The sequence below is a fragment of the Hypanus sabinus genome, chromosome 14 (genome assembly GCF_030144855.1).
Source record: "Hypanus sabinus isolate sHypSab1 chromosome 14, sHypSab1.hap1, whole genome shotgun sequence".
NCBI lineage: Eukaryota > Metazoa > Chordata > Chondrichthyes > Myliobatiformes > Dasyatidae > Hypanus > Hypanus sabinus.
The window spans coordinates 100,029,897-100,056,061 of NC_082719.1; the positions used below are offsets into that span (position 1 = coordinate 100,029,897).

Below are 26,165 nucleotides of genomic sequence, written 5' to 3' on the forward strand. Positions count from 1 at the left end.
AAGCTTACAAAAGGTTCAGAGAGCTAGGTAATGTTAGAGGTCCAGAAGATTTTAAGGCTAACAGGAAGGAGCTTAAGAAGGAAATTAGGAGAGCCAGAAGGGGCCATGAGAAGGCCATGGTGAGCAGGATTAAGGAAAACCCCAAGGCATTCTACAAGTATGTGAAGAGCAAGAGGATAAGACATGAAAGAATAGGACCTATAAAGTGTGATAGTGGGAAAGTGTGTATGGAACCGGAGGAAATGGCAGAGGTACTTAATGAATACTTTGCTTCAGTATTCACTATGGAAAAGGATCTTGGTGATTGTAGTGGTGACTTGCAGCAGACTGAATAGCTTGAGCATGTAGATATTAAGAAAGAGGAAGTGCTAGAGATTTTGGAAAGCATCAAGTTGGATAAGTTGCCAGGACCGGATGAGATGTACCCCAGGCTACTGTGAGAGGTGAGGGAGGAGATTGCTGAGCCTCTGGCGATGATCTTCGCATCATCAATGGGGACGGGAGAGGGTTCCCGATGATTGGAGGGTTGCGAATGTTGCCCAAGAAATTATAGACCAATGAACCTTACCTCAGTGGTTGGTAGGTTGATGGAGAAGATCCTGAGAGGCAGGATTTATAAATATTTGGAGAGGTATAATATGATTAGAAATAGTCAGCATGGCTTTGTCAAGGGCAGGTCATGCCTTACGAGCCTGATTGAATTTTTTGAGGATGTGACTAAACACATTGATGAAGGAAGAGCCGTAGACGTAGTGTATATGGATTTTAGCAAGGCATTTGATAAGGTACGCCATGCAAGGCTTATTGAGAAAGTAAGGAGGCATAGGATCCAAGGGGATTTTTTTTTTTTTTGGATCCAGAACTGGCTTGCCCACAAAAGGCAAAGAGTGGCTGTAGACAGGTCATATTCTGCATGGAGCTTGGTCACCAGTGGAGTGCCTCAGGAATCTGTTCTGAGACCCCTACTCTTCATGAATTTTATAAAGGAAGTGAATTTTATGAGGAAGTGGAGGGGTGGGTTAGTAAGTTTGCTGATGACACAAAGGTTTGAGGTGTTGTGGATAGTGTGGAGGGCTGTCAGAGGTTACAGAGATACACTGATAGGATGCAAACCTGAGCTGAGAAGTGGCAGATTGAGTTCAACCCAGATAAGTGTGAAGTGGTTTATTTTGGTAGGTCAAATATGATGGCAGAATATAGCATTAATGGTAAGACCCTTGGCAGTGTGGAGGATCAGAGGGCTCTTGGGGTCTGAGTCCATAGGACACTCAAAGCTGTTATGCAGGTTGACTCTGTGATTAAGAAGGTGCATGTTGTATTGGCCTTCATCAATCATGGAATTGAATTTAGGAGCCAAGAGGTAATGTTGCAGCTATGTAGGACCCTGGTCAGACCCCATGGAGTACTGTGCTCAGTTCTGGTTGCCTCACTACAAGAAGGATGTGGAAGCCATAGAAAGTGTGCAGAGGAGATTTACAAGGATGTTGCCTGGATTGGGGAGCATGCCTTATGAGAATAGGTTGAGTGAACTCAGCCTTTTCTTCTTGGAACGACAGAGGATGAGAGGTGACCTAATAGAGCTGTATAAAATGATGAGAGGTATTGATTGTGTGGATAGTCAGAGGCTTTTTCCCAGGGCTGAAATGGTTGCCACAGGAGGACACAGGTTTAAGGTGCTGGGGAGTAGGTACAGAAGAGATGTCAGGGGTAAGTTTTTTACTCAGAGAGTGGTGAGTGCATGGAATGGGCTGCCGGTAACAGTGGTAGAGGCAGATATGATAGGGTCTTTTAAGAGAGTTTTGGATAGGTACATGGAACTTAGAAAAATAGAGGGCTATGAGCAAGCCTAGTAATGTCCAAGGTAGGGACATGTTCAGCACAACTTTGTAGGCCGATGGGCCTGTATTGTGCTGTAGGTTTTCTATGTTTCTAAGGCATTAGTCAAACCACATGGAGTATTGTGAACAGTTCTTGATCCCATATTTAAGAAAAGATGTGCTGACATTGGAGAGGGTGAAGAGGAGGTTCATAAGAATGATTCTGGGAATGAAAGGGTTAACATGTGAATAGTGTTTGAATAGGGTCTGTACTCACTAGAGTTTAAAAGAATGATTGGGATCTCATTGAAAGACACCAAATATTGAAAAACCCAGATAAAGTGGACATGGAGAGTCCAGGGCCAGACAGCACAGCCTCTGAATAGAAGGAAGTCCCTTTAGAACAGAGATGAGGAAGAATTTATTTAGTCAGAGGATGGTGAATCTGTGGAATTCATCACCACAAATGGCTGTAGGCTTCAAGTTGGTGGGGATATTTAAAGTGGAGACTGATAGGTTCTTGATTAGTTAAGCACATCAAAGGTTATAGAGAGAAGCAGGGGAATAAGGTTGAGAGAGAAAATAAATCAGCCATGATGGACTCTGCACTTACCTCTTATGGTCTTATGCCTTGTGGATTGGAATGTAAATCCTACCATAGTAAACCCCCACTGAACACTTTGAATTCTGATCGCTTTCTCGCTCTTGATACCTTTGCCAGGGAAATGGACGCTGAGAACAGATCTTTTGTTTTATCCATACAGGTGGGAGTAATTGGTTCCTCAACCACAGATTTCCAAATAGATAGAGGTGATGTTTTCTTCTTCCCTATTGGAACACAGCACTACGTTAAAAGCACATGCGTTGAAGATCTCTTATTAATCCTTGCGTTTAGCACAGGAGACCAGGTGAGAGCACATTTTTATTTGGATGAAGATTCACTCAAGGTTCGGGGTCTCAGAAAAGTCTCACGGTCAGATTCTGCAGGTTTTCTTGCTTTCCTATGATCTGCAGTTTGAGAACTGAATCGGAATCTGAATCAGGTTTATTATCACTGATATGTCATGAAATTTGTTGTTTTGCGACAGCAGTAAAGTGCAATACATAAAATATTCAGAGTTAAAATTATATATATCGAGAGAGAGAGATTCAGGTGGCAGAGTGAAGATACATTTCTACCAAAGGAGGAGTAAGGTACTCCTTCCCTCTGCTAATCTGCAGGTCACCCCTGGGTAAGGTGTAGCACCTGCTTAGCCCCCGGATCAGGGTCACACAAAGCCATGGGAGCAGGTGGTGCATATCCCACGTCCTGGTAATGCGGCCACTGACACCAGGTAGACAGTCTCTGAAGAGTGTTGATAATGTCTGGTGTCACCTGTCTTGTAAAGACACTGCCCAGGAAAAGGCAAAGGCAAACCACTTCTGCAGAAAAATTTGCCAAGAACAATCAAGGTCTTGGAAAGACCGTGATCACCCATGTCACACGATACAGTACATAATGTACAAACAACATATGTATATAAAATAAGTAGTGCAAAAAGAAAACAAAATTGTCTATTCAGAAATCTGATGATGGAGCAGAAGAATCTGTTTCTACTATATTGATAGGTGTCATCGGGCTCCTTTTGTCTATCCTGCTTGTTATTTTGTCAAAGAATTCCAACAGATTTGTCAAGCAATATTTTCCCTTGAGGAAACCATGCTGACTACAGCTTAATTTATCATGGGCCTCCAAGCACCCTGAGACCCCATCCTTAATATTAGACTTAAACATCTTCCCAACCACTGAGGTCAGACTAACTGGCCTGTAATATTCTTTCAACACACACAAAATGTTGCAGGAACTCAGCAGGCCAGGAAGCATTTATAGAAAAGAGAACTGTCAACCTTTCGGGCCGAGACCCTTCAGCAGGACTGAAGAGGAATAGATTCGAAAAGTGGGGGGTGTAGAGGGGAGAGAGAAACAAAAGGTGGTAAGTGAAACCTGGAGTGGGAGGGATGAAGTAAAGAGCTGGGAAGTTGATTGGTGAAAGAGACAGAAAGCCATTGAAGAAAGAAAACTGGGAGGAGCACCAGAGGGAGATGACGAGTGGGCAATGAGTCAAGGTGAGAGAGGGAAAAGGGGATGGGAAATAGTGAGGAGGAACTGGGAGGGGCATTATATGAAGTTCGAGAAATCAAAGTTCATGCCATCAGGTTGGAGGCTACCCAGATGGAATATAAGGCGTTGTTCCTAAGTGTGGCCCCATAACGATAGTGGAAGAGGACATGGATAGATGGATTCAAAATGAGAATGGGAAGTGAAATTAAAATGGGTGGCAACTGGAAGATCTTATTCTCTCATGGTGGACAGAATATAGGTACCCCATTCTACGTTGGGTCTCATCAATATATGGGAGGCCACACTGTGAGCACCAGACACAGTATATGACCCCAGTAAACATACAGTTGAAGTGTCACCTCACCTGGAAGGACTGTTTAGGGCCCTGAATGGTAGTGAGGAAGGAGGTACAGGGACAGGTGTAGCACTTGTTCAGTTTACAAGGATAAGTAACGCTGGCCTTTATAAATCAAAGCATTGAGTACAGAAGTTGGAATGTAATGTTAAAATTGTACAAGGCATTGGTAAGACCAAATTTAGAATATTGTGTGCAGTTCTGGTCACCGAATTATAGGAAAGATATCAATGAATTAGAAAGAGTGCAGAGACAATTTACTAGGATGTTACCTGGGTTTCAGCACTTAAGTAACAGAGAAAGGTTGAACAAGTTAGGTCTCTATTCATTGGAGCGTAGAAGGTTGAGGGGGGATTTGATCGAGGTATTTAAAATTTTGAGAGGGATAGATAGAGTTGACGTGAGTAGGCTGTTTCCATTGAGAGTAGGGGAGATTCAAACGAGAGGACATGATTTGAGAGTTAGGGGGCAGAAGTTTAAGGGAAACACGAGGGGGTATTTCTTTACTCAGAGAGTGATAGCTGTGTGGAATGAGCTTCCTGTAGAAGTAGTAGAGGTCAGTTCAGTTGTGTCATTTAAGGTAAAATTGGATAGGTATATGGACAGGAAAGGAGTGGAGGGTTATGGGCTGAGTGCGGGTAGGTGGGACTAGGTGAGATTAAGAGTTCAGCACGGACTAGGAGGGCCAAGATGGCCTGTTTCCGTGCTGTGATTGTTATATGGTTATATGGTTATTAAGTGCCAGGAGGGAATTTCCTTTCTTCTGCCTCTCTCACTTCTTGAAGAGTGGAGTCACTTTGCAATTTTCCAGTGTTTTGTAACCATTCCAAAACCTAGTGATTCTTAAAAGATCGTTACTAATGCCTCCATGATCTCATCACCACCTCTTTCGGAACCCTGGGGTGTACACCATCTGGTCAAGGTGACTTATTTACTTTCAGGCCTTTCAGTTTCCCAGGCATCTTCTCTCTAGTTATGGTAACTTCACACACGTCATGCCCTCTAACACCTGAACGTTCCACCATACGGCTAGAGTCCTCGACAGTGAAGACTGATGCAAAATACTTATTCAGTTCACCATTTTCTTGTTCCCCATTACTACCTCTCCAGCACCATTTTCCAGTGGTCCAATATCCACTCTCACCTCTCTTTTACACTTTTTTTTCATTGCCTTCTGTTGTTTTTTAACAGCTTCCCAATCCTCTAACTTCCCCCTAATTTTTGCTCTATTATATGCCCTCTCTTTGGGTTTTCTGTTGCCTTTGACTTCTCATTAGCCATGGTTGTGTCATCTTTCCTTTAGAAAATTACTTCCACTTTGGGATGTCCATATCCTCTGGCTTCTGAATTGCTTCCAGAAATTCCAGCCATTGCTGCTCTGCCGTCATCCCTGACAGTGTCCTTTTTCAATCAATGCTAGCAATTTTGTCACTCATGCCTCTGTAATTCCCTTTAATCCACTATAATACTAATATATCTGACTTTCACTTGTCCTTCTCAAACTCCAGGGTGAATTTGATTATATTATGATCACTTAGCCCCTAAGTGTTCTTTTACCTTAGGCTCTCTGATCAATTCTGGTTCATTGCACATCACCCAATCCAGCACAGCTGATCCCCTCGTGGGCTCAACCACGAGCTGCTCTAAAAAGCCATCTCATAGACATTCCACAAATTCCCCCTCCTGGTATCCAGCACCAACCTGATTTTCCCAATCAACCTGCATATTGAAATCCTCCATGACTATTGTAAAATCGCCCTCTTGGCATGCGTTTTCTATCTCCCATTGTAATTTGTAGACCACTTCTTTACTACTGTTTGGGGGTCTGTTTACAACTCCCATCAGGGTATTTTTTTTACCCTTGCAGTTCTTAGCTGTATCTACAATGATTCAACACCTTCTGACCCTCTGTAATCTCTTTCTAATGATTTGATTTCATTTTTTACCATCAGAGCCATGCCACCCCCTTTACTTTCATGTTTTTCAATACAGTGTGCATCCTTGGACATTAAGCTCCCCGCTATAACCTTCTTTCAGCCATGATTCAGTGATGCCTGCAACGTCACACCTGCCAATCTGTAACTGTGCTGCAAGTTCATCTACCTTATTCTGTATACTGCACACATTCAGATACAACACCTTCAGTCCTGTATTCACCCTGTTTGCTTTTGTCTGCCTTTTATGTTACAACTCATTGTGTTAACAGCAGTTTTGCCCTATCAACAGCCTCTCCTTGCTACACATTGCCTCTGTTTGTAAACCAGCTACCTTGTCTTCAGCACTATCATCTGCCTTTCGTACAATACTTCTTGCATTGAAATATGGGCAGCTCAGGACATTAGTTGCACTCATGCTCAACCTTTTGATTCCTAACTTTGTCTGAGGTCTTAGCAGCATCTGCCTCCCCAATCTCTCCAATAACTGTTCTGACACTTTGGTTCCCATCCTCCCTGAAACTCTTACTTAAATTTCAGCATGTAGCATTAACAAACCTTCCCACTAGGATATTAGTCCCCCTCCAGTTCAGGTGCAAACCATCCCTTCTGTACAGTTCCCACCTTCCCTGAAAGAGAGCCCAGTGATCCAAAAATCTTATTCCTTCCCCTCTACACCAACACCTTAGCCACATGTTAACCTGTATAATCTTCCTAGTTCTGGCCTCACTAACACTAGACCAAGTCATTGACTATATTTAAAGTGGAGGTTGATAGATGCTTGATTAGTCAGGGTGTCAGAAGTTAAGAGAAGGCAGGAGAATGGGGTTGAGAGCGATGATAATCAGCTAATCAAGATTCTACAGATTCACCAATCTCCAACTGAAGAAATTCCTCCTCACCTCTGTTTTAAAGGGACATCTATTCTGAGGCTGTGTCCTCTGGTCCTAGACTCCACCACTGTGGACATCTTCTCCATGTCCACTATATCTAGGCATTTCAATATTCAATTGGTTTCAATTAGATCCCCCCTCATCCTTTTAAACTCCAGCCAATACAGGCCCAGAGCATCAAACTCTCCTATCAAAGTCTGTGGAGTTCAAATTTATTATTTATTTTATGGAATAGGCCCTTCCTGACCTTTAAGCCAGGTTTCCCAGTAACCCCCAATTTAAACCTAGGCTAATGATGAGACAATTTGCAATGACCACTTAACCTATCTACCGGCATGTCTTTGGAACGTGGGAGGAAACCGGAGCACCCGGAGAAAATCCATCCTGGTCACAGGGAGAACATACAAACTCCATACGGACAGCGGTGGGAATTGAACCCAGGTCGCTGGTACTGTAGGGCGTTGTGCTAACCACTATGCTACCGTGCCACCCAAATTCTTGTTATTCTAACAGTGAATTTTCATTTCTTCTACAGCTGGAAACGCTAGATATGGATGACTACTTCCATGCAAGTGCTGATCAAGTACTAGCCCAGATGTTTTTCAAGCCACAAAATGAGTTCAAGAAAATTCCAGTGTTTGCTGATGACCAGGCTGTCAATCGACCATGAAATGGGAAGCATGTAAAAGCAGAAAGCAAGAACAGTGTCTTAAAATGAAATATGTATATCTGAAATGTCCAAATCTATTGCTGGGAACTGTACCCACATAGATCAGAAAGATCCCAATTTCTCTCCTGATCTGTTCAGTGTTAACTAGTTTTCTAGGTGAATGGCAAAGTAGAATATACATTTATTAGCTGTGGTGTGTTGGTCACGGCACAACATACCACAAGGAACAAAAGCATTCAACCATTGTAAAGAGAAAAAGAATTATATAAAAATAATCAATTTTATATCATCATTATGTGCTGTGAATGATGTGGGCAATGATGGTATATAGGAAATCTAATGAAGTTAGAAGTTGAAGTATGGATCTGGAGTAAAATGTGCACAAATACATAAATGCCAGCATGTATTTACAACACAATCAGTATAACGTAAAGTGGTTTAAAGTGTTTACAGTGCAGCACAGGACTGGGGTAGTAATGTAGGGTAATGCAATTGGTAGAAACATACATAATTCACAGTCACCAACATTGAGTTGGGGTTCACTTCAGGAGGCTAGTCTGATGGAATGACATAATTATACATAATTATACATAAGTACTTTTACTGCACTGTGTGTTCAGTTTTTTGGAGTTCAATAAATGAATTTTTACTTTTTCTTAAACATAAATGCCTCCACCGGTTTTTATTTGTGAAAACCTATATCGGTGACCCTGATCCTCTAGAGTTATTGAATATGTCAACCAAAGTAGTCGCTTTGAAACTACTGGAGCTTTGAGATCAAAATGCCATCGCTTGGTTTGTACAAGCTGAGGCCCAATTCACACTGTGAGGAATTGCCAACAACAACATCAAATATTTCTATGTGGGAATGTCGCTCAGCAACTCGACAGCTACGAGAGTGGTGGGTTTAGTAGAACACCCACCTGAACACAATAAATACCAATTGCTGAAAACTCACCTTTCACAGACTTTTGAACTATTAGAGTCTGAGAAGGCTGAACAGTTTCTCTCCTCACCTGGCCTCGGAAATGCTAAGCCATCTAATGGACCACATGCTGTCACTCCTAGGAAATCACCATCCTTGTGTTATTTTAAATAACTTTTCATGCAGCAAATGCCTGATCAAGTTTGCTTAGCCCTCACTAATGCCCCCGTGATGGAATATAGGAAGCTTGCTAAAATGGCTGACAGTATAAACTTAGAAAGGCAGAGGTGCATAATTCCTTCTCCTTTCTCTACCTCAATAGGCCTGGTCAGCAAGGTCCCCAACATAAGGACGCCGGTAGCTACGAAACAGATGACGCCGAGGATGTGTTTTTACCAGGCTCACTTTGGTAGGAATGCTAGGAAGTGCTGACTGCCTTGCAGTTTCGACAGTGCCAATGCATCAGGATATCAGAGGTCTAGGAACACTGTGGATTCCAGCTGCCTGGGTTGTTTACTGTTAATTACAGATACCTTTTCAGTGTGACACAGGTGCTCAAGTGAGTGTGCTGTCTGTATGACCTATTAATGGGAAGTCAACGAGTGACAAAACATTGCGGGAGGCCACCAGTGGCAGTAGGATCCAGACGTATGGGACACAATGGGTGATGCTCTGCTTCAGCGGACGATGTTACACACTTAGCCAAGGCGTTGGACCTCTGCTCGGTGCAGATTTCCTGTGTGCCAAGCTGATCTTAAGAAGAACTGGCTTGTAGATGTCAAGGGCTTCGGGTTGCTACCCTGCTCCCCCAGTAAGTTCCCTACAAGCACGTGCACCACCACATGTGAATTTACTCGACTGCTGGGCCAGTTCCCAAACTTCACCAAGCCCACATTCTTCACTATAGTCAAAAAATATGGGGGCGAGCACCACATTTCCACAACTGGCCCACCAGTCCATGCCCATAGGTATAGACTGGACCCATAAAAGCTGGCAACCATGAAGACTGAGTCTGCTAACATTGAAAGACTTGGTATTTTAGGCCAGTCAAATAGCCCCTGGGCTTCACCCCCACCATATGGTCCCTAAGTATAGGGCAATTACCGATGCCTTAGCGAGCCCACCACCCCCAATCATTACTTGGTCTCACACATCTAAGGCTTTTTGGCACATTTAGCTGGAAAGTTAATTTTTTCCAAAGTTGATCCAGTTAAGGGCTACCATCCGGTATCTGTGTGCTTGGAGGACATCCCCAAAACAGCTGTGGTAGCCCTGATTGGTCTCTTTCAGTTTCTGTGGATTGAAAAAATGGAGCACAGACCTTCCAATGGCTGATAGATTCTGCATTAAAAGACTTAGATCTTCTTTTTGCTTACCTTCATTTCATACTTGTCACTAGTGCATCCAAATCTGAACACGTAACTCTCTGCACACTTTGCAAGCACTTGAGCCAACATGCGTTGATCATTAACCCTACTAATTGTAGGTTTAAGTTGTCAACCACTGGCCATCCTACCTCCGCAGAAGATGCGAAACCCCTCCCTTCAAAAGAAGCCACTGCAATGGATTTCCCACTGCCCTGCACTACTAAAAGAATACAGAAATTTTTGGGCATGGTGAATTTCTATCACCACTTCATTCCATGAGCCGCTGAACCTATGCTTCTCCTGTAAAGTGAGCTTAAAGGCTATATCCTTGACTAGTCAGCAGAGATGACCACGGCATTTGATGATACCAAATGAACTCTTTCTAATGCGACTGGCACAACCGCTCCCCAATGCACCCATAGCCATTACGACGATGCTTCAGACTACGCTGTGGGTGCTGTGCATGAACAATTGGTCCGAGGTGTGTGGAGCCAGTCTCCACCCTCAGCCAGCAGCTCTGTCCCCCCCCGAAAGTAAGTACTGTATAATATGTTTGACCCTGAGCTTCTCGGTCTTTATCTGGCTGTCCGCCGATTCACTTTCTTCTTGGAGGTCACTGTTTTGTTGATCCCAAATCCCTTGTGCACTCAATGGCCAAAATATCAGATCCTTGATCTGTACAGCAGCAATGCCTGCCGGCCTACATATCAGAGTTCACAACCGATATACGTTTGTACAACGTATCAAGTAGGAAAAATAATGCCGTGGCTGATTGCCACTCATAACCAGCCACGGAGGCCGTACACATAGGGGTTGACTATGCCAGCATGGTAGCTGACCAGGTTACTGACCCTGTGGTCCAGGCTTACAGAACAGCAGTCATGGGTCTGTGGCTGGCTGACAGTAAGTTCGGGGAAGCTGGGGTTTCTGTGATGTCTCATCCAGTGTCCCTCACCCCACAGTGCCTGCAAACTGGAGAAGGACTGGTTTTGACTGCATACATGGCCTCTCGCATCCGGGCCAGAAGGTCTCACAGAAACTGGTTGCACTAAAGTTGGTATTACACAACCTTAGAAAGGACGTGTGTGTGTGGAGTGCCAGCAGAAAAAATTAACTGTTATGTTCAAGCGCCATTGGCACCTTCTGAGGTACCCGAGTGATGGCTTGACCATATCAATGTGGATTTTGTTGGCCCTCTTCCCCCTCCCAGTTTTACATGCCTCGTTACCATGGTGAACCATACCACCAGGTGGCCAGAGATTGTCCCTCTACTATCAACGCCGGCCTCAGATGTGGCTTGGGCATTCATCAGCACCTGGGTTGTCCAGTTTGGCACCCAATCTGATAATTCCTCTGACCGAGGTCCCCAATACATATCAGACCTCTGGGCTGCAATGGCCCAGTACCTTGGCGTTAGGCTACATCACACCACAACATATCACTTGCAGTCCAATGGCCTATAGAAACAGTTTCATTGCACCTTAAAGGCTGATCTGAAGGTTCCCCTGACTAATGAGTGTCGACATGAACATCTGTGAGTCCTGCTGGGGCTCAGAACAGCTTCAAAAGAGGCTGATTTGGTGTAAGGACAGCCATTAGGAGTGCCAGATGATTTTATTCCTGACACCATGACTTCCAGGTCAGACTCTCAAAAGCATTCTACCCTTCTCAGTAAATTCAATTCCTTTGCACCTATTTCTACCTCCTTTCTCAGGTACCTATTGACCTAGCTCATTTGTTTTCAGCCATCATGATGCATACCAATATCCTCTTAGGCCCCCTTACGTTTGCCCATTCTGTATTTTGAAATAGAGAGAAAAGATTTTTATCATAGATAAGAGAGGTAAACCTGAATATATCTTGGTAGATCAGCTTAAACCGACCCACCAAGATTTGTAGGATTTCCCCTACCCTTTCTCCTGCCGTCATGATATCACCATGAGCTTGTCAACACATCTCTGGACAAGCCAGAGGCCTCTGCTGTTCCTCCGCCTATGGAACACATGACCCAAGTCAGGCAGCTCGTCTGAGCTCCAGACAGGCTCACAATGCCGGTTTTTGTGAATCCTGGGGGGGCCTGCTTAGGGTAACATAATTGGTGGAAACGTACGTAATTCACAGCCACTGACGTCGAGTTAGGGTTCACTTTAAGAGGCTGGTCTGACATGATGAAGCAATTACATAAAGTACTTCTATCACACCTTGTGTTCAGTATTTTGGAGTTCAATAAATGAGTTCTTACGATTTTCTTAAACATGAAACGGCTCCGCCATTTTTATTTGCAAAAACCTACAATAGGCCATAAGATCATACAACATAGGAGCAGATTAGGCCATTCAGCCACTGTGTTTGCCATTCTATCGAGACTGATTTACTATCCCTCTCATCCACTTTGTCCTGCCTTCTCACTGTAATATTTGACACCCTGATTAATCAAGAGCCCATCAACCTCCCCTTGTAATATACCCAATGACTTGGCCTCCACAGCTGCCTGTGGCAATAAATTGCACAGATTCACCAATCTGAGGCTAAAGACAGTGAGGAATATCAATAGAAAGAGGTGAATAGGAAAACAAAGAAAGAAGTTAGCAGGTTTACTCGTTCTTATATCTGACATGTAACTGATGTTGATGGAGCATCAGTGTGAAGCACTGAATCAGGACAGGCTATGGCTCCTCCTTGCTGTCAAGCCCTGTTCCCATGGAAACCATCAGCTTTTGAAGCAAAGAAACGATGCCTGGCAAGTTGCCAGGTAATTGCTGGTCACTGCAACTCGAACGAGTGTAGTTTCAGAAGATTGAATCCATGACAATCATTAAAGTCAAATTATATTTTAAACAGAATATCAAATTCAATGCATGTTAAAGTACAGTCTCTAATCAATCAAATTACTTTGGATCTTTGTAGAAGTGAGGCAAACTGGTATCAGTATAACAATAATCATCAAAATTCATGAAAGCCAGAACAATGTCAGTTTAATTCATGCACCCTGGACAAGGTCTCTGTGCTGATAAATTAATTGTGGAGATACATTACCTGCACAATTCTGACAGAAAAGACAAAATTGTCTTCAAAGAAATGCATAAAGCTGAGACAATTCTCTGGACTGAGTACATGTCTACAGCATTCTCCAACTCATAAACCTTTTATAACATGCTTTGAATACTGGTAGAATGTAGATAATATCTGCTTATTGATTTATCCTCAAAGAAGTCTTGAAGTACCCCTCTTGGATCACAGTGATTATGGGGCAAATGTATGAATATTGAGGCTTGAGTGATCTTTCTCGTGTTAAATAAATTCTTTCCCCCCTTTATGAATTTCCCATGTGGGATCAGCCTTTGTAAGCCACATTGTATTTGCGCATTTGAATTCCTTCCTGAAATATGTGTATCAATGGTATTTATTCTGCATTTAAAATTGCCTCCATACTGTTGATTAGCCTCATTTGTTGTACTTACACTTAATGTGTTTTATAAAGCACTGCAGCACTTCTGATGCCAATGCAGCATTCCTGTAATTCCCTAAATGTAACTGTACATCCTTGGAATATGGGAGGAAACCAGAGCACCTGAATGAGACCTACACAGTCTGTGGGACGACGTATAAACTCCTTACAGGCAGCTGCAGGAATTGAACCCCAAACGGTGAGTAATAGTGTAACACTTATCGCTATGCTACCATGATGCAAGACATTTCCGATTCCCATTCCCATTCCAACATGTCAGTCCATGGCCTCCTCTTGTGCCAAGATGAGGTCACCCTCAGAGTAGAGGAGCAATACCTTGTATTCAGTCTGGGTAGCCTCCAAACTGATAGCATGATTATCGATTTCTCCTTCCGGTAAAAAAAATCCCTCCTCCTCCCCCCTTCTATTCCCCACTCTGGCCTCTTACCTATTCTCACCTGCCGATCACCTCACCCAGGTCCTTCCTTTCCAGCCCTTTATCTTATAGCCTACTCTTGTCTCCTATCAGATTCCTTCCTTTCCAGCTCTTTATCTTTCCTACCCACCCAGCTTCGCCATCACCTTCTAGCTGTCCTCCTTCCCCTCCTCACACCTTTTTATTCCAGCTTCTTCCCCCTTCTGTTCCAGTCCTGACAAAGGATTTCAGCCGAAAATGGTGACGGTCCTGCTGAGTTCCTCCAGCACGTTGTGTGTGTTGCTTTGGATCCTGGCCCTCAGCTGAACTTCTGTTTGCGATGCAAGACAAGGCTTTCATTTGCTCCTGTCTAGGAGGCAAATCTCCTCCCTTGAAGATGGTAGTGAACACATAATTCAAAGTTCACTTATTATCAAAGTATGTATGCAGTATACTAACCTGAGATTTGTCCTCCCCACACATCGCCACAAGACAAAGAAAGCCACTGAGCCCATACAAAGAAAAACATCAAAATCATGCAAATAACAACAAAAAAAGACTGAGTGAAAACGCAGAATATAAAACACAAAGCAAACGACTACGTATTCGGTTCAGCTCAGTGTTCATTATCTGCAGGCTGTCCCGATTCAAAGCTGCACAAAAATACAAGAAAAGGAGAGACCGGAACGAGTGCACACATCATAATGTGAAATACAGTCCAATCCACAAATCGCCTCGATTAAATCTTGCTCCGGCACCATCCTCTGACAGCAATTATTGAACAATCCAGAAAGCTAACCATTCAAAACATGTTTCATAACTTTCCTTTAATGGTGAATCACAGATCGACAGAGTCAGAATTAATGTGTTGGAAGTTTTTGCAGAAGTGGATATTGTTTAATTCTGAAGGAAAATATAAAATATACAAAATTTCATCTGTTGGGTGAAATCAATCAGAGATATTTGTGTTTTACGTGGGTAAAGTTAATACTGAAGCTATAGATGCCTCTGTTTAGTAAGATCTGAAAATTAGATGTTTGCTGATAATTCAACAGATGTCAAGACTAATTGTAGTTCCTTTGTAATTGAAATAATCCATGCATTTAGGATAAATTTCAGGAATAAACTTCAAACAGCCAAGGAATTGCTATTGTTTATGCTATGGGTCCACATCCATAGGCTCAGTGAGAACTTTACTAAATGCCTCCTGTGCCTAGTACAGTGGCCACTGAGTGTATGCTCATCGTCTTCTGCTGCTGTAGAACATCCACTTCAAGGTTCAATGTGTTGTGCTTTCAGAGATGCTCTTGTGCATACCACTACACTTCTCCCTATAGATGCTGCCTGTCCTGCTGCGTTCCACCAGAATTTTGTGTCTGTCGCTTGGATTTCCAACATCTGCAGATCCCCTTGTGTTTAGTGATTGTAGTTATGACTTTCAGCAGACTGAGAAGCTTGAGCATGTAGCTATTAAGAAGGAGGATGTGCTGGAACTTTTGGAAAACATCAAGTTGGATAAGTTGCTGGGACCAGAAGAAATGTACCCCAGGCTACTGTGGGAGGCGAGGGAGGAGATTGCTGAGCCTCTGGCGATGATCTTTATATCATCAATGGGGATGGGAGAGGTTCGGAGGACTGGAGAGTTACGGATGTTGTTCCTTTATTCAAGAAAGCGTGTAGAGGTAGCCCAAAAAATTATACACCAATGAGTCTTACTTCAGTGGTTGTTGTTGATGGAGAAAATCCTGAGAGCCAAGATTTATGAACATTTGGAGAGGCATAGAATGATTAGGGATAGTCAGCTTTGTGAAAGGCAGGTTGTGCCTTACGAGCCTGATTGAATTTTTTGAGGATGTGATGAAACACATTGATGAAGGAAGAGCAGTAGATGTAGTGTATATGGATTTCAGTAAGGCATTTGATAAGGTACCCCATGCAAGGCTTATTGAGAAAGTAAGGAGGCATAGGACCCAAGGGGACATTGCTTCAAGGATCCAGTACTGGCTTGCCCACAGAAGGCAAAGAGTGGTTGTAGACAAGTCATATTCTGCATGGAGGTCGGTCATCAGTGGTGTGCCTCAGGGATCTGTTCTGGGACACCTTCTCTTCGTGATTTTTATAAATGACCTGGATGAAGAAGTGGAGGTGTGGGTTAGAAAACTTACTGATGACACAAAGGTTGGAGGTTTTGTGGATAGTGTGGAGGGCTATCAGAGGTTACAGCGGGACACTGATAGGATGCAAAACAGTGTTGAGAAGTGGCAGATAGAGTTCAACCCAGTTAAGTGTGAGGTGGCTCATTTTTGTAGCTGAAATATGATGACAGAATATAGTATGAATGGTAAGACTCTTGGCAGTGTGGAGGATCAGAGGGATCTTGGGGTCCGAGTCCATAGAACACTCAAAGCAGCAGTGCAGTTTGACATGTGGTTAAGAAGGCGTATGGTGTATTGGCCTTCATCAATCGTGGAATTGAATTTAGGAGCCGAGAGGTAATGTTGCAGCTATATAGGACCCTGGTCAGACCCCACTTGGACTACTGTGCTCAGTTTTGGTCACCTCACTACAGGAAGGACATGGAAGCCATAGAAAAGGTGCAGTGGAGATTTACAAGTATGCTGCCTGGATTGAGGATCATGTCTTATAGAACCATAGAACATTACAGCACAGAAACAGGCCTTTTGGCCCTTCTTGGCTGTGCCAAACCATTTTTCTGCCTAGTCCCACTGACCTGCACCTGGGCCATATCCCTCCAAACCCCTCTCATCCATATACCTGTCCAAGTTTTTCTTAAATGTCAAAAGTGAGCCCACATTCACCACTTCATCTGGCAGTTCATTCCACACTCCCACCACTCTCTGTGTGAAGAAGCCCCCTCCAATGTTCCCTTTAAACTTTTCCCCCTTCACCCTTAACCCATGACCTCTGGTTTTTTTCTCCCCTGGCCTCAGTGGAAAAAGCCTGCTTGCATTCACTCTATCTATACCCATCATAATTTTATACACCTCTATCAAATCACCCCTCATTCTCCTACACTCCAGGGAATAAGGTCCTAACCTATTCAACCTTTTTCTGTAACTCAATTTCTCAGGTCCCAGCAACATCCTTGTAAACCTTCCCTGCTCTCCTTCAACCTTATTAATATCCTTCCTGTAATTAGGTGACCAAAACTGCACACAATACTCCAAATTCAGTCTCACCGATATCTTATACAACCTTGCCATTACATTCCAACTCTTACACTCAATACTTTGATTTATAAAGGCCAATGTACCAAAAGCTCTCTTTATGACCCTATCTAATTTTAGGTGCCACTTTTAGGGAATTATGTATCTGTACTCCCAGATCCCTCTGTTCTACTGCACTCCTCAGTGTCCTACCATTTACCTTGTATGTTCTACCTTGGTTTGACCTTCCAAAGTGCAATACCTCACACTTGTCTACATTAAGCTCCATCTGCCATTTTTCAGCCCATTCCTCCAACTGGTCCAAATCCCTCTGCAAGCTTTGAAAACCTTCCTCACTGTCCACTACACCTCCAATCTTTGTATCATCAGCAAATTTGCTGATCCAATTTGCCACATTATCATCCAGATCATTGATATAGATGACAAATATCAATGGACCCAGCACTGATCCCTGTGGCACACCACTAGTCACAGGCCTCCACTCAGAGTAGCAATCCTCCACTACCACTCTCTGGCTTCTTCCATTGAGCCAATGTCTAATCCAATTTACTACCTCACTATGTATACCTAGCGACTGAACATTCCTAACTAACCTCCCATGCGGGACCTTGTCAAAGGCCTCACTGAAGTCCATAAATACAACACCTTCCCTTCATCCACTTTCCTGGTAACTTCCTCGAAAAACTCTAATAGATTAGTTAAACATGACCTACCATGCACAAAGCCATGCTGACTTTTTCTAATAAGTCCCTGTCTATCCAAGTACTTGTAGATCCTATCTCTTAGTATTCTTTCCAATAATTTACCTACTACCGATATCAAACTTACTGACCTATAATTTCCCAGTTTACTTTTTGAGCCTTTTTTAAACAACAGAACTACATGAGCTATCCTCCAATCCTCCAGCACCTGACCCGTGGATATCGACATTTTAAATATTTCTGCCAGGGCCCTGCAATTTCAACACTAGTCTCCTTCAAGGTCCGAGGGAATACCCTGTCAGGTCCTGGGGATTTATCTACTCTGATTTGCCTCAAGACAGCAAGCACCTCCTCCTCTTTAATTTGTATAAGTTCCATGACCTCCCTACTTGTTTGCCTTGTTCCCATAGACTCCATTCCAGTTTCCTTAGTAAATACAGATGCAAAAAACCCATTTAATATCACTCCCATTTCTTTTGGTTCCATACATAGCCAACCACTCTGATCTTCAAGAGGACCAATTTTATCCCTTACTATCCTTTGGCTCTTATGAGAGTAGGTTGACTGAACTCAGCCTTTTCTCCTTGGAGCGAAGGAGGATGAGAGGTGACCTGATAGAGGTGTACAAGATGGTGAGAGGCATTGACTATGTGGATAGTCAGTCTTTTTCCCACGGCTGAAATGGTTGCCACAAGAGGACACAGGTTTAAGGTGCTGGGGAGTAGGTACAGAGGAGATGTCAGGGGTAAGTTTTTTACTCAGAGAGTGGTGAGTGCGTGGAATGGGCTGCCGGCAACAGTGCTGGAGGCGGATATGTTAGGGTCTTTTAAGAGACTTTTGGATATGTATATGGAGCTTAGTTAAATAATGGAGCAAGACAAAATTTGCAGATGCTGGAAATCCAAGAAACATACACAAAATGCTAGTGGATCTCAGCAGGCCAGGCAGCAAATATGGAAAAAAGTATGATTTGTGTTCCCTGGCCCCAATCATCTTATTTTCATTATAGATGTCCAGTCCCTAACCACCTCCATCCCTGCTTCTTTCTAAACACCAGACCCAACCAGTTCCCCTCCAACACCACTCTCCTTCACCTGGTGGAATTGGTCCTCACTCTAAATAATTTCTCCTTTGGCTCCTCCCACTTCCTTAAACAAAAGGGGTAGCTCTTCCATCAACTCTGCCTCCAACTTCTTGATCTCTCTATCTCTGTCTCTAGAGATAGCTTATCTACTGGTATCTTTTAGAACCTACTGACTCTCACTGCCCGACTGACAGCTACCTGGACTATACATCTTCCCACCCTGTTATTCATTAAAATGCCATCCCCTTCTCTCAAATCTTCTGTCTCTGCTGCATCTGCTCTCAAGATGAGGATTTTCATACTAAGGAGATGTCCTCCTTCCTCAAAGAAAGGGGCTACCCTTCCTCCACTATCAATGCAACCCTCATGCACATCTCTTCCATTATGCGTACGTCTGCGCTCACCCCATACACCTGCCATGCCACCAGGAATAGGATATCTCTTGTCCTCACCTACCATCCCACCAGCCTCCATGTCCTGCACATAATTCTGAAAGCTCATACTGCCAGGCTCCAAGAGAGCTTCTACCTGCTGTTATATGGCTATTGAATCTTTCTCTAGTAGATAAGATGGACCCTTGACCTCACAATCTACCTTACTGTGACCTTGCACCTTATTGGCTACCAGCACTGCAACTTCTTTGCAGTGCCATGACTTGCGTACCACGTAGATGGCTGGAACGCAGAATCCATGGTCGACCCTGACTACTGGAGGGTCTCTGATATCACCAGCTTCAACGTCTCCACAGTGAATTCGATCACAGTCACAACAGAGGCACCAATGCACAGGACTGGAAAAAGAGATAGAGGGTTATAAACTTAGCCAGCGCTATCATATGCACTTGCCTCCCCACCATCGAGGACATCTTCAAAAGGCGATGCCTCGAATGCATCTATCATGAAGACCCTCAACCTTCAGGACATCCCTGTTCTTATTTTTACCATCAGAGAGAGGTACATGATCATCATTAATTATTACTTGCCATGTCATATGACATGGGTGATTGTGGACTTTTTGATCATGATTATTCTTGGCGAATGTTTCTGTGGAAGTGGTTTGCTGTTACCTAACAAACATAGAAGCATAGAAAACCTACAGCACAATACAGGCCCTTCAGCCCACAAAGCTGTGCCGAACATGTCCCTACCTTAGAAATTACCTAGACTTACCCATAGCTCTCTACTTTTCTAAGCTCCATGTATTCATCCAGGAGTCTCTTAAAAGACCCTACCTTCTTCTGGGCAGTGTCTATGCAAGCCAGGCAACCATATTCATTATCAATACTCTTCAGAGATTGTCTGCCAGGCATCAGGGGGTTGCATAACCAGGACCTGTGATATGTACCAGCTGCTCATACGAACACCTTCTCGCTTGGCTTCACATGACCCTGAACGGGGGCACTAAGCAGGTGCTACACCTTGCCTGAGGTGACCTGCTGGCCAGCGGAGGAAGGAATGCCTTAAACCTCCTTTGGTAGGGACATATTTCCACACTGCACCTTTTGTACGGAGCTTGAAAATACACACTCACCGTTTTAGGAGCAGCTTCTTCCCCTCTGCCATCAGATTCCTGAATGGTCCATGAACTCATGAACACAACTCACTATTTTGCCCTCTTTTGTACTATATATTTTTATGTTATAAGGTACATTTTTATGTATTGCACAGTACTGCTGCCACAAAGCAATACACTTCATGACAAATGTGAGTGGTAATAAACCAATTCTGATTTTGAATTATCTACCAGCAATAATGAGATTGATGACTGTCACATATGTGCTACGCTGTAACATTTGGAGTACTATGATCTTAAGCCTGTTGTAAAAATGAGACTTCAACTACTTGCAATTCATCAGTTCAATTGCTAATCAATAATGTCCTTCTGCAAAAGGAATTCTACCTTCGATATCTCATCTGGCACAGAGCCTTCTCATCATATTCAGTTATTCAAACCATATGAAAACTGCTCCACTACAACAGAATAATGAGTAAAAACAAATAAAATCTGGGAATTAATATTTCAGGCGAAGTGTGATTTTGGCAATAAATACATCAGGATGCGAGACTGCGCAATGAATCAGTTAAAATACCAGGTAAATAATGAGCCAGATAAAGATATGAAGGAAGCTCAAAACCACAGGATTAAATGATTAATAATGACTCATCCCCTAAAAACTGCTAGGTTCAGTGACATATTCCCATCTTAATGAGATTACCATGAATCATTTTATAAAGAACTAGTGTGGGCAAAAAATATTGCTTGCTTTTAAAAATGTGTTAAGATCATAAGACAATAAAATATAGGAGCAGAATTAGGCCATTTGGCCCATCTGCTTCATGACTGATCTATTTCCCTCTCAGCCCCAATCTCCTGCCTTCTCACTCTATCCCTTCATGCCCTGATTAATCAAGAATCTATCAGCTTCTGTCTTAAGTATACCCAATCACTTAATCTCCACCACTGTCTGTGGCAAAAAAGTCCACAAGTTCACTATTTTCTGGCTAAAGAAATTCCTCCCCATATCCATTCTAAATGGACGTCCCTCAATTCTGAGGCTGTGTACTCTGATCTTAGACTGCCCACCATAGGAGATTCTCTACACATCCATTCTATCGAGGCCTTTCAACATTTGATAGTGTTCAATGAGATTCCCATCATTCTTCTGAATTCCAGTGAGTGATGTTACTGCTGATCCCAGCCGAAATATTCCTTGCCCGGAGGATTCAGGATGAAGGAAATAAAAACGGCTTGAAGGAACTGACCTTTTCCTTGGTGAATAACACTGCGCCCAACCCTTTCTGCTCTTACAATGCAGGGTCTATCTCAGACGCAGGTTACTATTTCCGGAATGAAGATCCAATAAGGTCAATCCTGTATTAAACCGCCGACAACACCAACTTTACTCGATCCTTTGGGTTTCCATACTTCGGTAAATCTTCACTCTCCAAAACTTAGACTTTAAAATTAAATCGAAGATGCATCAAACATAACTGGCAGTGATTTTCAAAACTGCCGGCACAACGACAGTGTACCTTCCAGTAAGAATTAAAACCCCACTTTAAAACAAAACTGTGCCATGAAACCAAATATGCAGCACAATGGAGTAATGGACGACTTAAACGACATTCTAACAAAAGCTCCTGCGTCGCAGCAGGCTATCCCCATTTTATACCTTTTAGAACAGGCCATCACATGACCTCACACTGGTGGGAAAATTACATCATGTGACCTCACACTGGTGGGAAAATACATCATGTGACCTCACACTGGCAGGAAAATACATCACCCCACCATCACGAGACCATTACATCTTGCTCACCAGATACTCAATTACATTATGGTCATAAGACAGTCACAAAATACCCACGGGGGATGTAACACTATATACATCATCATATACTATCTTGAGATTCATTTTCTTTTAGGCATTTACAGGAAAATAAAGAAATACAATCTTCTAAGAGGACTACAACCCTGCTGTGGTTTGGAGGCTTGCTTGCCTCAAAGATCTGGAGAGCTATGTTGGCTGGAGTCAGGGCTTATTCTTTGACTCTTGGTGGGGTCACCCATGCCAAACAGGTCAAAGGATAGAGGCCAGGTTAAAAGTGGTCCACTGGTTCTCCAGGTTCAGGGTTCAGCTCAGGGCTAACAATCCTGACTGGTAAAGCAAAATTGTTACAGAAACAACAATGGAGAATCCTTATACACCCAACTGAGTCACCTGAGTCTCCGCCCAAGGCTTGTATGACTGATGGCAGTAAAAGGCAAGAGCAAGCTCCTGATATGATGACGGAAGTCTTGAACACCGGCAGAGATGGAGGACCCTCACTGCTGCCCTGAACACCAGCAGTGTAACGGGCAGTAAGTACAATAGAATTCATAAAAAAACTATAAACACCAAACACTAACAAACTAACAAATGTGGAAAAGAAGACAAATCATACAAATGATAACAAGAAGTTAAATAAATAATACTAAGAACATGGATTGTGGGGTCCTTGAAAGTGAGTCCATAGTTTATGGAACCAGTTCAGAGTTGAGGTGGGTGAAGTTATCCATGCTGGCTCAGGAACCTTTTCGTTGCAGGGTAATAACTGTTCCTGAACCTGGTGGTATTGGGACTTAAGGCTCCTGTACCTCCTTGCCGATGGCAGCAGTGAGAAGAGAGCATGGTGGGGGAGTATAATTAGAATTGTCAGACCTTTGAATGGGTACTTAATTAAGCAAGATTTAGGATTAGTGGGGTGCTCAGCATTTGCTAGAACTTTATGACCATTCAGTCCAGAGGGACTCCATGCATTTATTGAAGTTCACAAGCTTCTCACCTTTAAAGCAGTTTTCATTCTGCCACTTGGCCTGAAAAATAATGGCATGGTCGTTAGGGTTTGATTTATTGATTCTATTGCATTGAAATGGTTGCTAATGTGCCTGCCAACCATGAATCCTTGCACTTGTCAGCTCAGTAAGAAAGCTCAATTAATCAATTCATCTGCTTAAGTAATCATTAACCATGTGCCTCTTTAGTGTAGATTGTAGTATATGCATAGTACCTTGGAAAAAATATGTATCTATTACCTATTACATATTATGATATATATTTTATGGCATATACTATGATAGTAAGTATTCGTGTGATATGTTTGGTTTTTCTTGTGTGTAGAGGGTTTGATGTCCTTGTTACCATATGTGCGATTTGCTTATTGTGCGTGGGTGGTTAATGTTCTTGCTGCCATTTGCACAATCTGTTCTTTTGCTTGTGTGTGGGAGGGGTCTTGTTGTTCTTATTGCTGTTTGCGTAAGTTGATTTCTCTCATGTGTGGGGGGAGTTGATATTTTTCTTTGAATGGCCTCCATGGTTTCCTTTGCTTCATGGCTGTCTAGAGAAGACAAATCTCAGAGTTGTATATTGCACACATTTTTTTTATAATAAATATACTTAGAACCTTGAAAATTTTTTGTGGAACGAGGAGTCCACTGGGCAGTTAGTACTCACTATCCATTCCAGATTGGCCTCAAACTGCAGTAATCACTCTGTTATCACATTGAAAGTGGAATTGAAATTGCATTATTAGTGCCACCGATGTACAACTTCAACATAGAACTGTACAGTATGGGAACAGACCATTTGGCCCACAACATTGTGCCAAGCCAATTAAATTAGTATCAAATAGCCAGCTGAACTAATCCCTTCTGCCTACACAATGGCCATATCCTTCCAGTTGCCTCACATTCTTGTACCTATCAAAATGTCTCTTAGAATTCCCTAATGTATCTGCCTCTGGCACCACACCAGGCAGCACATTTCAGGTACCCACCACTGTCTGTTTAAAATGATTTCCCCACACACGCATAGCGAAAAGCTTTTCATGCATACTGCTCATACTGATTGGATCAGAGCCACCAACAGTTGTGGAGGCCAAGTCACTGGGTATATTTAAAGGAGAGGTTGATAGGTTCTTGATTATGGCAAGAAGGCAGAAGAATGGGGTAAATCAGCCATGATGGAATGGCAGACAACAGTGATGGGCTGAATGGCCTAATTCTACTCCTATGACTTATGGCCTGATTAACCAACACAGGACTAAACTTCTGTTGGGATGACAAAACTGTTTCCTCCTAATGCACAGACATATAATGATGCTCCAGTACACTGCCACCATTTTCCTGATCAAGTTCAAGATGTTAGACTTGTAGAGATTTATCGGTCCCTGTTTTATTTTGATAATCCAATTAAAGTAGGCACTGCTCAAGCGCCATTCCATAAATTTGCCAATAACAATTATTGTTGTTAGAATTTCAGCTGGTGAAGAGGAGGCACACAGTAACAGGATTGATCAGCGGGTTGAGTGATGCACTCAACATCAGTAATACCAAGGGATTGATTGTGAACTTCAGGAATGGTAAGTTGAGGGAATACATACCATTCCTCGACGGGTCATCAATGAAAAGGAAGAGCAGTTTCAAGTTCCTAGGTGCCAACATCTCTCAAGATCTATCCCAGGCCCAGCATATTGAAGCAATTACAAAGAAGGCATGACAGAGGCTGTATTTCATTGGGAGTTTGAGGAGACTTGGAACGTCTCTTGCAAATTTCTACAGGTGTTGAGAGCAGTCTAACTGGTTGCATTACTGTCTGGTATGGAGGGAAAAGCTGCAGCAAGTTGTAAACTCAGCCAGCTCCATCATGGGCACTGGACTCCCCAGCATCCATCAGTTTGAAAAGGTAACGTCCTCAAAAAGATGACATCCATCATTAACAACCCTCTTCTCTTTGCTACCATCAGGGAGGAGGTACTGGAGCCTGAAGACAGACACTCAATGTTTTGGGAACAGCTTCTTCCCCTCTACCAGCAGATTTCTGAATGGGTTTGCTCTCTTTTAGCACTGCTCGTTTAATTAAATTTTTATATATACTTCTTATTGTAGTTTATAGTATTTTTTTTATTATCACTTATTGCAATGTACTGCTGCCACACAACAACTTTTCTTGTGACATGTGGCAGTGATATTAAACCTGATCCCGATTCTGTTTTTGAGAAAGTGCACTGCCGGGAGACAATAAAGTGCAAAATCATTGCGAAATAGATTATAAGGCCAAGAGTCCATTTTATTGTACTAGGAACCATTAAGGATGACAGGTTTTCTTCCTGAAAGGCTCTCGATGAGTTTTTAAACAACACCCAGGAGTTGCATAAAACCATCATTCTAAATCCAAATTAAGGACACAGAACAAGGAACATTCAGCCCACAATGTTGTACTAACTTTTTAACCTACTCTAAGGTCAATCTAACATTTCTCTCCTACATAATCTATGATTCATTTGCCTATCTAAGAGTTTTTAAATGCCCCTGATGTATCTTCCTCTAATACCACCCCGGCAAGAGGTTACACACACCCTCCACTCTCTGTGTAACAAATATACTTCTGACATATCCTTTACGTTTTCCTCCAATCACCTTAAAATTAAGGACAAAGAGTTTACAGATTAGCTTTATTGGACACATGTACATCCAAACACACAGTGAAATGCATCGTTTGCATTAATGACAAACACAATCTGAGGATGTGCTGGAGTGAGCCCGCAAGCACTACCACACTTCCAACGCCAGTATAGCATGCCCACAGCTTGCTGACCCTAACCCGCGTGCCATTGGAATGTGTGAGTAAACCAGAGCAGCTGGAGTGCCAAGCAACAGGACTCTGCTGGATATTGAGAACATCAAGTACTGCATGTCTACCCCACTAACTACCAGCAAAGCAGTCAGC

The 26,165-nt window shown here is 42.9% G+C and overlaps 1 protein-coding gene across 1 annotated transcript in view; it reads left to right on the forward strand.

Moving 5' to 3' along the window:
• Positions 1 to 7,770, forward strand: part of LOC132404510 (uncharacterized) — a 29,433-nt gene extending 21,663 nt beyond the window's left edge. The window contains exons 8-9 of the mRNA XM_059988662.1: positions 2,582 to 2,725; positions 7,636 to 7,770. Of these exons, the coding sequence (XP_059844645.1) occupies positions 2,582 to 2,725; positions 7,636 to 7,770 (279 nt within the window). The remainder of the gene's footprint in view (positions 1 to 2,581; positions 2,726 to 7,635) is intronic.
• Positions 7,771 to 26,165: the final 18,395 nt, after the last annotated feature.